At 34.9% G+C, this 19,912-nt stretch overlaps 2 protein-coding genes across 4 annotated transcripts in view; both read left to right on the top strand.

Moving 5' to 3' along the window:
* Chuk (component of inhibitor of nuclear factor kappa B kinase complex) overlaps positions 1–1,891 on the top strand; it is a 43,863-nt gene extending 41,972 nt beyond the window's left edge. For both annotated transcript variants that reach the window (XM_076835007.1, XM_076835006.1), the window contains exon 21: positions 684–1,891. Coding sequence is in view for 1 of the 2 variants with exons in the window: in XM_076835006.1 (XP_076691121.1) it covers positions 684–713 (30 nt within the window). In the remaining variant the exon portion in view is untranslated. The remainder of the gene's footprint in view (positions 1–683) is intronic.
* A 1,996-nt stretch (positions 1,892–3,887) lies between these two features.
* Erlin1 (ER lipid raft associated 1) overlaps positions 3,888–19,912 on the top strand; it is a 34,492-nt gene continuing 18,467 nt past the window's right edge. The window contains exons 1-7 of one of the 2 annotated variants that reach the window (XM_076835009.1): positions 3,888–3,962; positions 4,285–4,408; positions 6,020–6,101; positions 9,915–9,961; positions 11,006–11,067; positions 13,951–14,076; positions 14,935–15,008. In XM_076835009.1, coding sequence (XP_076691124.1) covers positions 4,296–4,408; positions 6,020–6,101; positions 9,915–9,961; positions 11,006–11,067; positions 13,951–14,076; positions 14,935–15,008 — 504 coding nt within the window. In that variant the 5' untranslated portion in view covers positions 3,888–3,962; positions 4,285–4,295. Of the gene's footprint in view, positions 4,022–4,284; positions 4,409–6,019; positions 6,102–9,914; positions 9,962–11,005; positions 11,068–13,950; positions 14,077–14,934; positions 15,009–19,912 lie in introns of both variants that reach the window. The other variant, XM_076835010.1, reaches the window with a different exon arrangement.

Genomic DNA, 19,912 nt, shown 5'->3' with positions numbered 1-19,912 from the left:
TATGGGTGGTATTTTAGGTATGCTGGATACGAAGGGTTTAAGTTTCTGTGCTATCCTTATGTGGCCCAGGATACATGTAGGGAATAGAAGCAGAGGAAAAAGTATATGAGGAGTATCCTCAAACTCAGATCCCCATTTTTGTTACTCAGAGGTATACTTAGGATTATGTCATCAGTAAATATCAACAATTTTGGTCAAATTAAGCTTTCTTTGCAGTGTGATCACTGAAATAGAATGGTTCAGCAATCAATTTTATCCAATAAGATGGGACTTGTACTATAATTCTAATATAGTCCCTGCCGCATATAAAATGAATTATGTTAAGATAGTTGTAGTTAATAAAAGTAACAAGATTAAGATTTGGTTACTATATTGATTCATTAAAACTTGAATAAACTACAATAAAATGTTTACTGAATTAACTTTTACAGCATTTAGTCTCAATATCAATTTTTTCATCAGAATAATTATTTGCCTCAAATTTTTATGAAAAGTCTTTAAAATATTTTTAAGATGACCAAAAAATGAGGATAAGCTAAACTACAATTTGTAACTTTTGTGTTTTTGCTTTTTTAACCTTTGATTATAAAACATCCAAACATACAAAAAAAACTTCAAGAACATCCATGTACTTATCACTTATAGTCAACTTCTAATTTTAACTTTTTCATGCCTGGTTTTAGAATCTTGATTGGAGTTGGCTAACAGAATGACTTGCTGCTTGTTCACTGTCCTCAAACCTATGGAAGATGTTGCTGCACATGTTGGAAGTTGGTTTTTCCTCTATGAAGCTATTCTTCTTCACACACCAGTCAGTGGAAGCAATGACTGTGATCAAAAACTACCAAGATTTTACAAGCACACTATCCTGATTTTTGAATAAAGTAAACTTTCAAACAGGATTTTATTTTTTTAAAAAGTCACTGGACATATTTAGATGTTTGTTTTAATACTGTAGCTACTTTGGAGCATCATTGGAGCTTCTTCAAATCTCGTAAAACATTACTTGTTTAACTGACAATAGTACCTTCTAAAGTTTTAATTTTTAGGTATAAGGCCATAGTATTGTACATAGAACATGCATTTTAAGTAAAAGTGTATACCTATGTTTCTGTGGAAGAAACTGTTCACAAGTTACTTCTTAAAAAATAAGCCTTACTTCCTTGTGTTGCACTCATTAAGTGCTCTTCCTGGCATAAGGAATTGGCTCGATCCCATTTTTAATTTTACTACATATTTTAACAGTGTCCCCTTCTTACAGAAGGGATTGTGCATCTGTGCCTTTCATACCAGTTGAATGATAAAATATGTTGTGCGCTATGTGTATATGTATTTAAGATGTACATTTAATAATATCAAAGACATACCAGTTAATTTATAATGTATTTGAAAATTTATAGTTTTTTTTTTCATTTGTAAAAATGGGTTGTTTAAACAATCAAGTCTTGTCATACAAGTTTATAAGGTCTACATTCCCTTATCTGAAATTGTAATTTCAAAAACCAAGAAGCTTTGAAGGTTTTCATAAGTTTGGTGACAAAATTAATTTGCTTTCAAATCTAATCTGAACTGATATTGAATCTGTTTATCCCATTTAGTGTGAATATTCATGTATTTCGCTGCAGAAATATTAACATTTTTGATTATTGGGGGGGTGGAATTATGTCACAGACTCTTGAGGGTTAATGTAGTATGTTATATGCACTGAATTCCTTTCTAAAGTCTGAAAATTTTATGATTCTGGAACATCTGGCCCCAAGGCTTTCAGATAAAGGATGTGGATCTCTATCTTCTGTTAAATAATTTAGAAGGTATTATGTGTTTTAAAAAATGTGAAATGCTTTTATATTTTAGTTTTTCACTTTGTATATTAAACGATTTTTAAATCCCATTTTGAATTTCTACTCATTACAAGAACCAGGTTATAATATAACAGTTGAATATGGAATTTGGGAAAATATGAAGGTTCATGGAGTAAAATTGGAGCACAGAATTATGTGATAGGCTATCAAGTATGGTAAATATTGGGCAACTTCTTTAATATAGTGGTTTCCCTTTGTTTCTCTAAAGATAGTAATTCCATCCCTACCAGCTATTATAACAGGTAGTCTCTATTATAGTTTCCCTAGTTCTAGAAGGTTTTAATAATAAACATTACTGAGTACCTGTTGCTCAGAAGATATTAGGTTAGATATTAAGATCAGAAACCAACACAGGCAGTACAATAAAAATACTTACCTGGAAGTCTGAACATTGATGGCTATTGTTCAAGAATTATTTTCAGCAATCACTCATTTTCTAAATATCGTTGTAATAATTGAGTAAAGATTTGCTACATGGTGGGGTCCATTTTGCTGATATGTGGATAGGGTCTTATCCAGACAGCTTGATCTACCTGGTTTGGACAGATGCTATTAGTCAGAACAGACTGTTAAATAACTCCAAACTTGCGTGGACTACTTTGTTTGTGTGGACTACTCTTTTGGGGGGTTAATAACTTTTCAAAGTTGAATGAAAGTTGTGAACTCTAGTCTAAGCAATATTATGACAAATTAAGAGAAATATATACACAAAACCCAGGGGCTGGAGCAAATTGTTTTTCATTCATTTTGCTTTTTTGGAAGTTAAGGTAGCTAAGCTCTGCAAATACAATTTATCTAGGAGCAGACAAGATCCCAGACATTTCTAGGTAATAAAATCAAATGAATGGCACAGGTAAGTGTATTTATCAAAAGGAGTGGCTACAGTGATCTCATTCTATTCACCTTTTTTCACTTCCACTGCTAATAACTACTGTTATAACTTTGGACCTGTAGTTTCCTAATCCCATAAGGTCCCAGCCTCCAGTTTGTCTCCACTTTCAGCCATTTTGCAGATTCATTGGCTCTAAAATATTATGTCCCTCTATTTCCCTGCCCAAGAGATTAGGAGTTCCAACTCTAGTCTATCTTATGCAGATGTGGCCACACCAGGCAGGCTACTGTCCTCTCAAGGCTTACACCAACTTATTCAAATATGATGTCCTTATTTATTTCCCTCATATTCATCCACCTCATTAAAACCTTACCCTGTCCTTTCCCCCTTTTTATTTTTGGTAATATATGTACATGGTGCAGAATTCTTGAAGAACAGAAGAAAATGCAGGGGGGAAAAAGTATTTCTGTTCGTTAGCCAACCAGTCCCCCTATCAGTAGGACAATGCATTCTATACTTTCTAGATCTTGTCCTAGACTAGCCTACTAAACCACACCTTCTTATCATAAAAGATGTTAAGGAAACTCAAGTCACTTCTTTTTGGTCTCTCTGGAGGACAGGTCCCCAAGCACCGCAAATGTTTTGCCCATTTTATTCCTGTTTTCTCTGTGGCCTTCATAAAACCCTAGTCAGCATTCTAGCACATAAAAAATAAACAATAACTTGGCGAGTGAATGATGCAGTTAGATCGGAATAGCTTCTTCGTCTGAACTTAAATAGGACTTTCTTTGAAACAAGCAGGTTACTCCTGAAATGCAGAATCTGAGCCAAAACCACGTGCTTGCCCCACACAGTAGAAGTGGCCATATACCACAAAGGACATTAAAAAGGAACAGCTTGGCACTCAAAGTGAGGAAGTAGGTTTTCTGCAAAAGAACAAACGGACTGAGAAGTCTCCTATTCGAGTGGCCCTTTCCATTCCTCTGCCTCCCTGCTAGTCCAGACTACCAATTTATCTTCTAGAGCAGCTGATAAGTAGTACACGGAAAACGACCTGACGCTCCTTCGCAAGGCATTGCGCAGCCTAGAGGCTGGGAGAATTTTGTCCCGCCTGCTCCCCGTCTAGCTAGTCACGGAGGGGCGCTGCGTCTGTGTGCGTCCCCGCGCAGCCGCAGTGCCGGCGAGTGGGCGGGACCGGTGGTTGGCGGCGGTTGGCGCGGCCGGGGAGGCGGCTGCACGTGCGGGCGGGGGCGATGCGTCACTGATCGGTGAGGAGCGGCGGAGGGGTCGGCCTACCTCCGAAGCCTGCGGCTTGGGACCCTTCGCAGTTAGTGCTTTCCTCCGGGGGAGTGGCCGTCGAGAGTAGGGTTGCCACGCTCACCGCGCAGGGGCGGGCCGCGGGCCACCTAGGCGGAGGGGTTGACAAGGGGAACGCCAGCTAAGCGAGGAGAGCAGAATGAGGGGAAAGGGGTCCGGGACTCCCCGTCTTAGATGGAGAAAGCGCGCCAGGTCTCCTGGAGGGAAAGGGTGGAAATTAGAGGGGGCGAGCCTGTTACTTCCAGACTGAGGGTCCTTTCCTCCCTCACCCAGGAGGAACAAGGATGAATATGACTCAAGCCCGGGTTCTGGTGGCTGCAGTGGTGGGGCTTGTAGTTGTTCTCCTCTACGCCTCCATCCACAAGATCGAGGAAGGACATCTGGCAGTGTACTACAGGTGAGCAGCATGTGCGGTCCACCAGGTTCTAGAGCAGACCCGGTACTTACGTCAGAGTGGAATCTGGGAAGTTGTTGCCACTGCAGCATCCTGGGAGTATTTCCCAATCCGGAGAAATGATTTTTTAAATAACCCTTGAAAAGGACGGGGTGAAGCAGAATTTTGCGGAGCACCCTCCAAGTGTTAGGCAGTTTTAGTGTTGTGTTTGCTTTGTGCAGAGGTTAAGACTCAGGAAAGGAAGTAGTCACTATAACTGAGGAGATACATTAATCATTTGTAATCGGTACATCTGTACAGGCTTTTAGTTTGCCACTCCAGATGCTCTTTAGGAAATCTCGTCCTATTTATGTTTTTTCTATTTTTCCATTAAAAAGCTTCCAGTGACTGGTTATGTTTTATAAGCTTTTATGACCATGTCAATTGTTTTGTCCCTGGTTCTCAAAGAATGTAAGCTCAACACTGATGGGCTACTCCTTACCCATTCAGATCAAGGAAAGAAATGTATGAATTGTGTTACCATCTAGTTAAGCTGGAGTAGTTTTTCCTTAAGCATAATAACCACCAATTCCTTTTGATATAGACTAGTAAAAGAAACCAATTTGTGGAGAAATTGGGCCAGTGGTGTATTCAAAAAGAGGTTTAACCTTTTGCATATTTTCATCATCCACCTAAAACTGGTATTTCTACTTTTATATGCATCCTGAGTTGTTTTTTTTTTAAAGTACAATTTTAATGGCATATCTTAGCAAATGGAACTCTAGCATAAGAAATGATAGCTTTGTCCAGATTTTCATCCAGTTTGGCATTGTCTTTCTGACAGTAAAGGAGAGAATGTTTCAAGAAACAGCTTTCAGAGAATTATCAATGAAACTCAAACAGTCTTTTCTTATTTTTGTGGCTTCTTTGCAAACCTAGGACTTCTTTGTTAGGTTTGCTCCCCAAATACCTCTTTTTTATAGTTTTCAGTATGTGCTTTCATAGTTCTCACATTCCAGAATTTGGTGAACAAGTTCATATGTTGCCTGTTTATAGTTTGAACCTTCCCTCTGTTTATCTTTCCATGCTAAATTTTTTTTGTTTTTATACAGAAACTTTATGTTCCCAGTATTTTAGTTGTCTTGCAGATAGGTAAAAGAATTATGTGCCTTAGAAATTTCCTCTTTCCTTGAAAGTTTGTGTTGCTGTCTTCTTTTTTTCAACCTATTGATTAAATGTTCTAGGTTCTGATTTGCCTCTTGTTATGTACAATTAAAGTACCTCAACTAAGACCCATTAGAATTTTTTTCACAAATATTTCTCAGAGGGCTAAAGATCAAAGGAAAATCCTTTGAACCTGAGAGTGGTGCTGGAAACCCAGAGGTATGGATGGTAAAGCTTATGAAACAAGGTGTAACATTGCAATTTTAATTTTACTTTTTTTTTTTTAAACCGTTTTAGCTATGTAGGTATTTTAAGCTGGGTTTGTTGGCATGAGTAACTCCTCTGAGGCTAGCTTAGCCACAAGTAAAATTTTATAGCATTTTAGGTTTGAAAAGTAAGACCTATAGCATTTTAGGTTTGAAAAGAGAATTTCTCTTTATAATTTTGTCAAATTGAAATATCTCTTTGCAGGGGAGGAGCTTTACTAACTAGCCCCAGTGGACCAGGCTATCATATCATGTTGCCTTTCATTACTACATTCAGATCTGTACAGGTGAGTGATTCCTAGGGATTCCAGAAATACAAGTGTGACAAGTTACCATATTCATGGGTAGAGATAGATTTCCTTATTGTTTAAGCAGATGTTGTTATTTACTTAAATGCAGGAGTTCAGAGTACAGTTGTCACAGAACAAGTTATGATTTTGAACTATCTCACATTTGAAGTGAATTAGAAGTGTGAGCTAGGCAGTTTGGAAGGACTGACTTCTACCATCTGTATAATGTTATGTAGCAGGTTTTCTTTTGCTTCTGTTAAAACAAAAGCAAGAATTAGGAACACAACTAGAAATATAAGCAAGTGATTATGGTTAGATTACTTTTTGGTTTCCATAGAGCAGGCTCCTGGGCTACTATTAACATGAAAGATCTAAATTTTTATACACAGCTTTTCTGCCTCAGTTTTTGCCTGATACATTAAGAACAATTTTATGTGGTATTTTGACAGGATCCCAGAATATTTGAAATAAGTGTCTGGTTATTGAAAAGAATATCTTTCCCATGGGAGACACTTAATAGATATCTTTTGACATAAGATAACAAAATAGGATTAAACTGTTATTACTTTTGCATATTCATTATGATCATACATCTTTGGATTCAGAAGTTTGTCTACCATCTGCTGCTAATTTTTCAGGAATCAGGAAAATTCAGTGTTATTTAATCTTATAATTTTAATTCTAGGCTTCCTGCTGAGTGAGTGCTTAATTATGAATAACTAAATCCCCCAGATTTTCTTCCAGATCCCTTGTAGATGGCTTAGGAAAAGACTTGTATTTATTGAAGTGAAATGTGGTGTTCTTTCCCTAGTTACACTGATTTCCATTTTATTTTCCCATATTTGTTCATTTTTGCCTTGATTGATGAATGCTATCATGTCTTCACTTGCCATCTTTTCCTCCATTCCTCTTCTCCTTCCTAAATCTGGTCAGCCATTTTTAGGTTCATTCCAGATTCCTTCTCTTCTAATCTATAACTCTTTAAATCTGTGTTATAAAGTTTGACCCTTGGTCTTATGTCCTTTAATAATATTCTCTTGTATTGTTTTCTAAATTTCTGTGTGTGTTTTCTTTCCAGAAAATCTCTTTTAAGTTTCTTGAAGTCAAGAGCTATAACACATTTATATTTCTGACTTTTCTATTTGTGGTAGAAGTTGTTACAATTTGAGAACTGATTTCTCAGAAATGTGATGTAGTGAAGATGGGGACTGCCATCAGTTGATTCCATGATTTGATAAAATCACTTTATTCTTGTAGACATCAGTTATTCCTCTGTGAAAGAAGGAATTTTAATTGCATGACCTTACCAACAGCTTCAGCAGTCTATAATGTTATTACACTGGTGCCATTAAGCAGGTTTTAGAGTTTAATTGCATACATAACAATTATACTATAGAGTTTAATTGCATACATAACAATTATACTATATGTGATATGTATATATTATATATATATATATAGAGAGAGAGAGAGAGAGATTGAGATTCAAATGAAATTAGTAGAAAGATTTCAGCTTAAACTAGTATAATTTGCATCTACAAAAAAATTAAATGTGGAGCCGGTGTCCTTCTTTATATATGAGACAGTAATAGTCTAAGAAAGAATTACACTAATAAATTTTTTTTTTAAGAAAGTGTTCTTATAAGACATAAAGAACAAAATTTTTAGGAATTTTTGGAACACATTAGAAGACATAACCCAATGCCAACAAATGTCTTAACAAACTTGACAGTTGAAAGAAATACATTTGAATGTGAAATCCTATATATGGAGCGAAAACAGTGCTTAGAGAAATTATACAAAAACCTTCAACTTAAAATATACATAACGTAGAGTCACTTTTAAAATAAATATTCTGTCATACTTGGAAAATAATTTTTTAAAAATTTTTTTAATATTTATTTTTTAGTTGTAGTTGGACACAATTCCTTAATTTATTTTTATGTGGTGCTGAAGATTGAACTCAGGGCCTTGTACATGTTAAGCAAGCACTCTACCGCTGATCCCCAACCCTAGCTCAGCTCAGAAAATAATTTTTAAAGAATATGAAAGTACATAGATAGAGTATATTAAATTGAAGATTTAACACTGAACTAATTACTAGTTCTTCTTATTTTAAAAGTTGGCTGGGCAATATCCTTTAGGTTTAAATAGGAATGCATATTTTACTTTATGTGGAACATGGAAATTGAATTAGTATGGTGGTTTGAAAGAAATAAAATAAATTAAACTCATTTCATCATCAGCTCCCCTCACTTTACCTAAAACTATTATAAATGCTTACCATCACCTCAGTCTTTCAACTCAAGAATTATATTTTCTTCTTTTCTCTTCTGGAATTTTCTATTTAACCAAATATCACATCCTTTCTGTATTATGTCTACTGGATTGAGCATTCAGTTTTTATGATCGTTACTAAATTAACCTAGATAAAGTAATTCTTTAGCTTTCCTACTGATTTTCTTGCCTCCAGATAAGATGAATGATGAGAACTGCATCACATATGACCAAAGGAATTAAGTAAAAGACATTTTCCCCCAAAGCTGGTGATTGAATTCAGGATCTTATGCATGATAGGCAAGTACTCTTAACTCTGAGCTATGTCCTCAGTCCTTCAATTTTTTTGAAAGGTTTATTTTATGACTGTATATAAGATGGACTAGAAAAAAAACTTCCAGCCAACATTCAGGGGCCTCTACCTAATATATTCTCTTCTCAGAAGCCATGTCTTATCTAAATTGTGCTTTCTGCTTCAAACCAACCAATCTTCTTCCTGTCACATGTATACACAAGTTTGTCAACTTTTTGTATTTAAATGTGATATTTATTGAAATTAAGATGTTTCTCTGCTTCCTTTGTTCTTATTTCTCCCCCTGTAGATTTGGCTTGTAAATACTTCACCTAAGAGAGCTTTTCAAGCTATTATTTTATTCCCTGTAACTTAACACCCAAAAGTTAACTTTATCCTCTTTATTTTGTACCTGTTGATGGATTGTTTTATAAGGATTTTGTGTCCTGTGCAGGATTAGGACATCTTTGGAAACAGGAACTAGGCTTCATTTTTCTTTTATATTCCATAAAATGGTATGTTGCTGTCACTTGGTAAGGTGCATTGTGTCTAGAATATACTTATTAGCAGCTGACCTGTTTGAGGCCTTAGAGTACAAGTAGGAAGTCATTCTGATTCAAACAAAGGTGTGACATGGCAAAGCGATTCAGTACTAGATTGTTGGTTCACTAGGAGAAAGCACTACTGGTTTGGCACTTATATTAAAAAGGTAACTTAACATGTGAGAGATCACTAGGTCCTAAACTAAAAATATTGACTGTAGGGTTAGAGGAGAAAGAATGCTGTTAAGTTCAAGGGTAGCTTTGAGTCATAAGGTACTTGTACACATAAAATAGTTATCTTTTATCTTCATTGTAAATAGTAATGTTAGCAGTGGAATCAAAGTTCAGAGCACAAATCTTGACCATAGTACCTTGTGGGTGAGCTTTTGTAGTTTGCTGTCCCTGGGTAAGTCTAGGCAAATAAGGAACTCCAGAGTTTTTTACTTACTAGCAGATTGAACATTGAATCTTTCCTAGTGCATTTTGATTGAACCTTAGTTATAAAATCTTGTCTGTCTCAAGTCGCATTTCTAATAAGATAAAAAAAGAAATGACTACTCTGATACTTAATCTTTGAGGAACTAAAATTTTGATGAAGTTCTCCTGTTCTTTCTCTCAGAGCCCTCCAGAGATTTGCCTCTGGAACTGGCAGCTCTTTGACAATAAGTGTCCTGAGTTTTATTTGTTTTTCCTCCCCAGACAACTCTACAAACTGATGAAGTTAAAAATGTGCCTTGTGGAACAAGGTAAGCTTTATCCTTGTTGACCACCCTCCCTTAGTTCAGATGGAGTTTTTGTGCCTAAAATTGTGATCACTTAGGCACTTTTCAAATAAGCATGATAGTAACCCAGAGGGATTTCTGATATAAACATTATTTGAGAAAAGATCTATCTCCAAATAGGAGCTTTCCATCTTAGGAACCAATAGGGTGCTATTGAAAAAGGTAGATTTTTCAGAACCATTATAACTAACTGTATATCAGTGTTACTACATCTGCTTTAATGATTCTTTTTTAAGGTAGACTTTATTTTTTTAGAACAGTATTAGGTTCATAGCAAAATTGAGCAAAAAGTACAGTGAGTGTCCTCCTCTTACCCTGCCCCATATGTCTTTATTGACTTTTCTAAACTTAGTTTCCTCATTTGTAAAAATCAGGCAAAAGCAGTTATTATAAGGATTAGAATTAGTATAAACGAAGTACTTATTTCAGCACTTGACCCAGAGTAGATGCTCAATGAAAAGATAGTTTAAAATTAATTCATTTCATCATCTTATTTGTAGTACTAAATGCCATCTAATTTAGAGTTTCTGATTCAGTAAGTCTGGAGAGGCCATTTTTCTCCCCTGATAACACTACAAACTGATGAAGTTAAAAATATGCCTTGTGGAACAAGGTAAGCTTTTCTAACGAAAGTTCCTGGGTAGTGCTGATGCTTCTGGTCTGAAGACTTCAGTTTGAAAATTGCTGCCCTAAAGAAGTTTAGGGAAAGAAAGGCAAGCGAGGACCAAATTATTTCTAGAGAATACTTATTATTAAAAGAAGAATGTCAAGTTCAAGGTATTTTTTTAAAATCACCTATTTTAAATGATCTGAAGTAATATCATTATAAGCCTACAAAGAAGCTTTTGACATATATGAAAAGGACAGAGATACTTTTAAATAGGGACCATACTCTCCATATTTTAAGTTAATGTATTTGATTGTCAAGTTCAGTCTAGGTCTGTCTGTAACTCTTCTTTATGGATTCTATTTACTGGCTCACATTTGTCTCATTTCTTTGATTTTTAGTGGTGGGGTCATGATCTATATTGACCGAATAGAAGTGGTTAACATGTTGGCTCCTTATGCAGGTATGTTAACTATCTGTCATTTTTATAGTTATAACCAGAGTATTATAACTGAGATATTTCCTAAGGAATAGGAAGGCATTTTTAAAGTTTTATAACCTCATTGATTACTGATAAATATAAAGGATTAATCATTGAATATTTTCCATTACTATAGAACAGAGGTAAAAATAGGTCTCAGGCTAGGCATAGTGATACACATCACCTATAATCCCAGTGGCTCCAGAGGCTGAGGCAGGAGCATCCTAAAAACAAGGACAGCGTCAGCAATTTAGTAAGGCTCTAAGAAAAGTAGAAATAAAAATAAAAAATTAAAGATCTTGGAATGAGGCTTAGTGGTACAGCATCCCTGGATTCAATCCCCAGTGGGCACCCCCACACACCCTGCAAAAAATATATATATATGTGTGTGTGTGTGTGTATGTGTGTGTGTGTGTGTGTGTATGTATGTCACAGATTCCTGACAGAATTGATTTTCTGCAACTCCATGATTTACTTGTCTCTGAGCTTAGTGTTTCTAAGTGCAAGATGGTCATTGATTATTTCTAGAACAGGGACATAGCATTGTATCCAATGAGGATAGGAGGTAATTTCCTTTTATGATAAAAGCCTATAACTGGTCATTTCTAGTTGAGATTTGCTATAACTTGGAAAGCAACCACAAAGTTCTTGGTGTAGGGGAAAGCATTTTCCTGGTAAAAGATAAAAACTTACAGATAGAGTAGGTAATGTTTAATTCAGAAACTTAATTGCAAGTCCTGAAAAAAAGATAGAACATTTTGTCTTTAATGATGATAATAAAATTTGCATGCCTAGTATGTAGAAGATATATGTTTGGCAAGAACAGTTTAAAAAGGTGAAGTTATAGCTTTTGCCTCCAAGGAGTTTTTATTTTACTTGAGAAGACTTAATACAGACTAGAGAGAGAGAGATTAGAATGTGAGATTCTGATTATGACAAATTTCACATCACTGATACAGGTACAAATAGTGAAAAGGTTTCAGAGAATAGCAAATGTATCATGTCAAATGGATTTGAGTCATATTTTTAAAGATTAAGTATTTTCCTAGTCTTTGTACATTCAGTTGGCTCTCTATATCTCACAGATGGAATGAACCACAGATTAAAATTATTTGGGAAAAAATTATGTATATACTAAACATACAGACTTTGTTTATCTAAACAATGTAGTGTAACGACTATTTACAAAGCGCTTACATTGTATTAGATATTTCGAGTCATCTAGACCTGATTTAAAATGGATAGAAGGATATGCATAATTTATATGCCAATAGTACACTTTTTTATATACATGTATAAAATTTGATATCACTTTGATGTCTTGAAACCAATCCCTCGTGGATACGAAAGGGATGACTGTACTTTACCTGGTCAAAAATCATTGGAATGGATTATGATTGGAAAAAAAAAAAAAAGTTGAGCACAGTATTACACACCTGTAATCCTAGCTACTCAGGAGGCTGAGTCACAAGGATCACAAGTTCAAAGCCATTCTAGGCAACTTTAGTGAGATCCTTTCCAAAATAAAAAGGGCTGGGGGTGTAGCTCAGTGCTTGCTGAACATGGATGAGGCCCTGGTACCCTATTACCACAAAAAAATATCTCTAGTACACACACAAACAAAAAGAAAAAAGGAAGAAGTTAGCTCTAGTCACAGCTAAATAGGAAACTTAGATCGCCAATTCATTTGGAAAATGATCAAGCTACATGATTTAGTCAGCAGTTATATATTGGTGGCCTATCCATCAATTGTGGTCTGGAATCCAGTTGCGTCTAATATCCTACATGAGAAGGCCAGTGGGGCAAGTCTTTGTGTCTGAAGCCAGGCACAAAAAGCAGCCTGTTTTACTTGTTTAGTTGGTAGAACATAGATTCTGACATGGTATATTATGTACTTTGGGGGATATTTCTGAAATTCTCTGGTTCTTAACTTCCTACTTTGAGAAATTAGGTGATTTTGGGTTTTGGTTTGGGGTTTGTTTGTTTGGCTTTTTGGTGGTGGTGTTTTTTTGTTTTTGTTTTTGTTTGTTGGTGAGGATTAAGGACTATTGTATGTAAATTGCCTGACATTGAGTCTAGTATAGTAATTAGTCTGGTATAGTAATTCTCTTTTAGCCTAGTGTTTTGTTTGGTTGGTCAGTTGGGGGTTTTTTGTTTGTTTGTTTGTTTTTCCTTTTTGAAGTACTGGGAGTTTACATAGGACCTTGTGGTTTTGCTAGGCGGGTAATCTACCACTTAGCTACATACCCAACATTTTTTTTTTTTTGAGACAGGGTCTCACTAGTTGTTCAGGCTATCCTTGAACCTGAGATTCTCCTGCATCAGCCTCCTGAGTAGCTTGTATTATAGGCATGCACCATTGTTCCTGGCTTAGGCCGGTGTCTTTTTTTTTTTTTACAACCTTTGTAAACTGCTTTTTAAAAAATGATCTTTTGTAGCTGCTATCTTCTTTTATTCTCATTATTCCTTAATTAATTCAGTCCCTCTTTACCTCTTGGCTAAACTTTTTCTAATAATCATCTTATACTTTTCCTGCTTTTCAGTTCATCTTCACACTGCTGCCAAAGTACAAATCTGTGTCATGCCCTTATCTGTAAACTTTGACACTTACCTATTACTTCCAAAATAATGTATGCTTTCCTAAGTATAAAATTTGGGTTTTGCCTATTAGTGTTTTGAATGTAAGAATATCCAGAAAATTGAGCCCTATAAACCCATCAAGGTATGTGAGTTGTGTTTTGTTTTTACTATTTTGTTTGCACTTTTCCTCATGTATAATAATAATCCCTGTAACTTATCCTGGCGGATTTGAAGATACCTGGGTTATTGTTGTGTGAAACAAACATGGTCGTACCTTTCCTTCAGTGTTTGATATCGTGAGGAACTACACTGCAGATTATGACAAGACCTTAATCTTCAATAAAATCCACCATGAGCTGAATCAATTTTGCAGTGCCCATACGCTTCAAGAAGTTTACATTGAATTATTTGGTAAGTGATTTGTTTTAAATATGAAAATAGTCAGAAATTTTTTTAATTCATTTATTGATACTGTCATTTTAGTAAACCATGTTATTTGACCATTTTTTTCTAATTTTTAATAGAGCAATTTTTTTAAAAACTTTTTTATCTTAAGTTAAAATTTCACATATAACTTGGTAGAGATCAGAAAAACTTAACTCACATACTATGTATTCTGGGTTCTTTGTTTATTTGTTTGCTTTTTTTTTTTGGTACAGGATATTGAACCCAGGGTCACTTAACCACTGAGCCACATCCCCAGCCCTTTTTTATTTTTTATTTTGAGACAGTCTCACTAAGTTGCTTAGGGCCTCACTAATTTGCTGAGGCTGTCTTTGAACTTGAAATCCTTCTGACTTAGCTTCTAAGTAGCTGGGATTACAAGCATGCACCATCATACCCAGCTGTATATTCTGTTTTTACTATGATATCTTACTAGAAACTCACTTTGTTGCTATCATAATAGATAAATTGAGGAAATTTAGAATTGTGTTTGTGGGCTCCCCGAGGTAAACCCCGGTGTTTGAGATTTGGTATTAAAACTGACAGGATATAGTTGTTTATTATCCAATAAATAAGTTTATCCAACATTAATATAAATTATTTTATTGGATAAATTTAATTTGGGGGTAAACTTAGATTATTTGCTTGTCATCTTCCTTAATTTACTAATTTCTTTCACTTTTGTGCAAAAGGAAAAGTATTTTTTGTGAAAGAATAATACTGTGGAAAATTTAGGTCTCATACTCTGGTTTTGTTTTGCTATTAATACAATGCAAAAAAAAAATTGAGCATCATGAGATCTTTTGTTCTTGACTTCAAAAACAGATCAAATAGATGAAAACCTGAAGCAAGCACTACAGAAAGATTTAAATGTCATGGCCCCAGGTCTCACTATACAGGTAAGCTCTTTTCCAGGGAAGTTCTCTGGGAGTTTTGAGAGCTTTGAGTTTACTCCCCCTTTCAACTGATTATTTATAAAGCAGTTATTTAAATGAAGTGCCTTGGTGATTTATAGAATACCTTTCATTCTGTTGTAGCTTACCATGGGTGGCATTCTTTTATGATTCTTAAAGGGAACTAATAAGCTGAGGAAACAAAATTCATATTTATCTATTTATCAAATTCATTTTTTGTTTACAAAGGAAATAAAATTAATATTCTACAAGGAAACAAAATTCATATTTCTGCCATGTGTGAGGCATTATTAAGTACAGTAATTATAATTATCAGCGTAAGAGTAATTCTTACCCTCAGTGAGATTATGTGTTAAAAGAGTTAAGTCTAAGATTTGAACAACAATTGTAGACAAAAAAAGATGTCACAAAGTTTATTGGATGAATTCATTGGACAGTTATTGCTATAATAGTTGAGAGGACATTCAATAATGTATGCCTAATAGTATAATAATTAATTTTTTTAGGTAGGTCAGGAAATTTTAATTTGAATTATATGGAGCGAAAGAGTGGAAAGGTATTTCAAGTGAGTGGGATGTTCTGAAGTAAAGCAAGGTAGCCAAGAATTTAGTGGTGGTAGTAGTGGCGGCATTGGGAGATAGGGTGGTGAGAACTTACATACCTACTTTTCTGAGTCATTGTGTTTTTAGCTGGTGGGTTTAAAACCATTAGTGGGTTATTATAAAATCAATTTTATTGAATCATTTTAAATAAGAATAGGAAAAGAAGTCAGAGGAAAATAAATTATCATGTAGCAAGTTAAGTATTCTGGGAAATTTTCATTTTATGTGTCTAGGAGTGGATGATTATTTTGGGTGTCAATGCAAAATGGGTTTCTTACTCTGTCTTTGGTCAGTAACATTTAAAAGCCATTGCTATGGATCTAGATTATCTGAGAAGTGGTAATGTGGCTTCTCTATTTTGCTTTCTCAGAGGCTCTAGGAGAGTTGTTGATTGTTGTGATGAACATTACTGCAGTTAAAGATTGCTATGGAGAGTGTGCATAAGTGATCATGTGTGTGCTTCTCACAAGCAAGACTGGAAGGGCAGGGTTTCTCTGTGGTCTCATTCCACAAATGACATAGCAGGTAAATTACCTGCTTTGGTGAACCACCAAAGTTAAGAGGTCATTTGAAAGGTAATTTTGCGCAATATTCTTGGTTTCTAGTCCGTTGTAACTTGGAATAGCTTTTTGATTTTAAAGATAGTTTTAAATGTGAATGTCAGAGATACTTAGGTTTTGACCAGATGTTACTATCATTTCTTTCATAGCTGCCTAGAATTCCTTGCTCTATATTACTTAGCCATTTCTCTGTTCCTTTTTGTTGTTGTTACTGAGGCTTGAACCCAGGTATGCTTAACTGCTGAGCTACATCCTCATCCCTTTTTATATTTTTAGAGACAGGGTCTCACTGAGTTGCTCAGAGCCTCACTATATTGCTGAGGCTAACTTTGAACTCCTAATCCTCCTGCTTCAGCCTCCCCAGCCACTGGGATTACAGACATGCATCACCTCACCTGACTTCTTCCAGTTTTTTGGTTTTTTTTTTTTTTTTTTTTTTTTTTGTATTAACAAATAGTAACGAGCATATGTCCTTATACATACAGATTGTCTTAACAAAGTGATTGTACAAATCCATGTTCCTGTCAGCAATTTATGCAAATACTTGTTTCCCTATGACCCCACCATTATTAGAACCAATCAGACATTCTAGTTTTGTCATGTGGATAGATGTGAAGTTATTTCTCTCTCTTCAATTTGCATTTCCTTGGTTATTAATGAGGTTGAGCATCTTCTGATATTTTTATACTCTCTTCTGTCAATGCCTATTTTTCTGTTATATTTATCATTTTCTTACTGTTTGTAGTAGTTCTGTATATACTGGATTTTTTATGCACACATTTTTATACATACGTGTATTATAGAAAAAAGGTTTTAGGAAAAGGATGAACTATAAAATGAAACTCACCAGTAATCTTAACTATGCAGAGATAACAGTTTGTTGTTGCAGATGCTTCTTAATACAATAGATTCACTTCATCATCACTTTTAATGTTTATATATAATGAATTTCTATAGTTTCAGTTGTTTTACTATTATATGCATGTTGCAGTGACTGTGCTTATGTATACACCTGTTAAAGTACCCCCATTATGATAGATTTTTAAAATATTTTTTTAGTTGTCAATGGACCTCCATTTTTTTTTTTTTATTAATTCATGGTGCCGAGAATCGAACCCAGTGCCCCACACATGCTAGGCAAGTGCTCTGCCACTGAGCCACAGCCCCAGCCCCCTTATGATAAATTTTTAAAAGTGGAATTGATGAGTCAAAGTGTGTGCCCTGTTTGGGAGCTTAACACGTATTGCCAGTTGCTTTTCAGGTAAGTTTTAGCCATTCCCACTCTTGTCATCAATATTGATGGGCTATAGTTTCTATTTTTTTGTGTGTTTAGACCCAAATAATTAGCAGATGCTTTGAGGAAGATTTGCATAATAGTTTGTATTAATTATTGAGGTTGAATGCCCTAGGGTATGTATTGTCCACTTGCCTTTCATTTGTGAATTATTTATTGTTTTTGCTCATTTTTTTAGTTACATTTTTCTAAATTGATTCAAATACACTATTTTTATGGGGGTTTTTTGTTTTTCTATTTTGAATTAATGGAGATTGAACCCAGGGCCTTAGACATGTTGAGTAAGCATTATACCACTAAGCTACATCCCCAATCCTTTTTATCTTTTATTTTAATACAAGGTCTTGCTAAGCTGTCCCAGCTGACCTCAAACTTGTGCTCCTCCTACCTCAGGCTCCTAAGTAGCTGAATTAATTATAGGCATGTGCCACCACTTGTGCTGTAGCTCTTTTTGGTGTATGGTTTTTGTTTTGTGGTGCTGGGGATTGAACCAAGGGCCTCACATGCTAGGCAAGTGCTCTACCACTAAGCTATATCCCTAGCCCTGAATCTTTTTTAAAAATGTACTTTTTCCCAGGTTTGGGGGTTTTTTTGTTTGTTTGTTTGGGGTTTTTTTTCCTTTTTTTCCCATTTTTCTTTTTCTTTTCTTGTTTTGTTTTTGCCATTTCACTTTTTTTCCCCTGAAATTTTGAAGTTTTAAACTTTTACATAGTGATTTAGTGGTTTTCTTAATGGAGTCTTACTGGGCTGGCATGCTTGATACCTTTCACCACTTTAAAAGTATAGACATTTAAATTGCATCAGAAGTTTCAAAATTTTTATCTAATTTTACAGTTATATTCTTAGATTTCAATCTTTAATTTGTCTGGAATCTATTTTGGTGTCAGTTATGAGATAGGGGTCCATTTTCACAGCAGACTAGTGGGGTGGCAACAGTAATTACTAATTTATCCTTCCATGTTCTCCCTTCTTTGAGTGATATTTGTATTATATGCTAAATTCCATTATATACAGGTATCTTTTCCTGAACTTCATTCTGTTTATAAATCTATTCCTATTCTTTTATTAGTTATTAAGCCCTTGTTTGGTCTTTTTTTTTACATCAAATCTACATCTCTTGTGTTTTTTTCTTTCTTGTTGGCTAAAGTAGCTCCTTCCTCTAGGACTACTCTAGAAGTGTGGGAGTCATCTTTGACAATCCATTGCCCTTAACATCTAATGAGTTCCCATGTTCTGTTGATTCTACCATCAAAATCCATGTAAGACCACCTGTTCCTCTGTTTTTTTGCCCCTCCTTAAACCAAGACACCATTTCTTGCCTGAACCAGTAGCCTTTCTTCTTTTGCCTAATTTCACTTTTTCCCTTATCTACGTCATATTCTATAGATAGCAAGAACGATCTTTTAAATTTGTTTATATATTTTTTGTTTTTATAAAAATTTATTGAATGAAAAACATGTAGCTTTGTAATGCATTCTTAAAGTGGAAAACAAGGTCTCCATTGTTTTGGTTGCTTTTATCTTCTTTTAAAATAGTTTCTTACAGTAGTTAGTTGGAATATATTTTTAGAACTTCAGGTCTATTTTTCAACCCTTTTTAAAATTTTTTTTTAAGATGTTGATAGTCCTTTATTTTATTTATTTATTTATTTACATATGGTGCTTCACACTAGGCAAGTGCTCTACCACCGAGCCACAACCCTAGCCCCATCAACCTTCATTTTTAACACATTACCATGTGGTTGTGGTAATTCAACGTTTTACTCAATTTTAAAATCTGGTAAGATATATCATCTACTTAGAAACAAAGGCTTTGATATTTTTGTCAGATGAGTTTTCATTTTTTACAATTTCAAGCTAGATTAGGTATCTAAATTAGCATTTAAATTATAGGATTGTAGTCTATGGCTTTACTTGATTATATCAAGGCAAGGATATTTATCCTTTTTGTTTCTTTTAGAATTTCTGCATTGGGGAGAAACTCTTCTTTTTTTTTTGGGTACTGGAGGTTGAACCCAACGGCACTTAACCACTGAGTCACGTCCCCAGTCCTTTTTATTGTTTTGTTCTTTTCAGATATACATGACAGTAGAGTATATTTTGACATATCATACATACATGAAGTATAACTTCCTGTTCTTGTGGTTGTACATAATGTGAAGTTAGACCTGTTGGGTATTCATATATGAACATAGGAAAGTTATGTCCGATTCATTCTATCTTTCCTATTTCTATCTTTCCTCCCTTCCCTTCATTCCCCTTTGTCTAATCCAGTGAACTCCTATCCCCCTTCCCACTTATTGTGTGTTAGCATCTGCATATCAGAGAGAACATTCAGCCTTTGGTTTTGGGGGATTGGCTTATTTCATTTAACATGATAGTCTCTAGTTCCATACGTTTACCGGCAAACACCATAATTTCATTCTACTTTATG

Source organism: Callospermophilus lateralis, chromosome 15 (genome assembly GCF_048772815.1).
Source record: "Callospermophilus lateralis isolate mCalLat2 chromosome 15, mCalLat2.hap1, whole genome shotgun sequence".
Taxonomy (NCBI): domain Eukaryota; kingdom Metazoa; phylum Chordata; class Mammalia; order Rodentia; family Sciuridae; genus Callospermophilus; species Callospermophilus lateralis.
The sequence above is the reverse complement of the archived record's forward strand: the minus strand, read 5'-3'. Positions and strand labels throughout refer to the sequence as shown.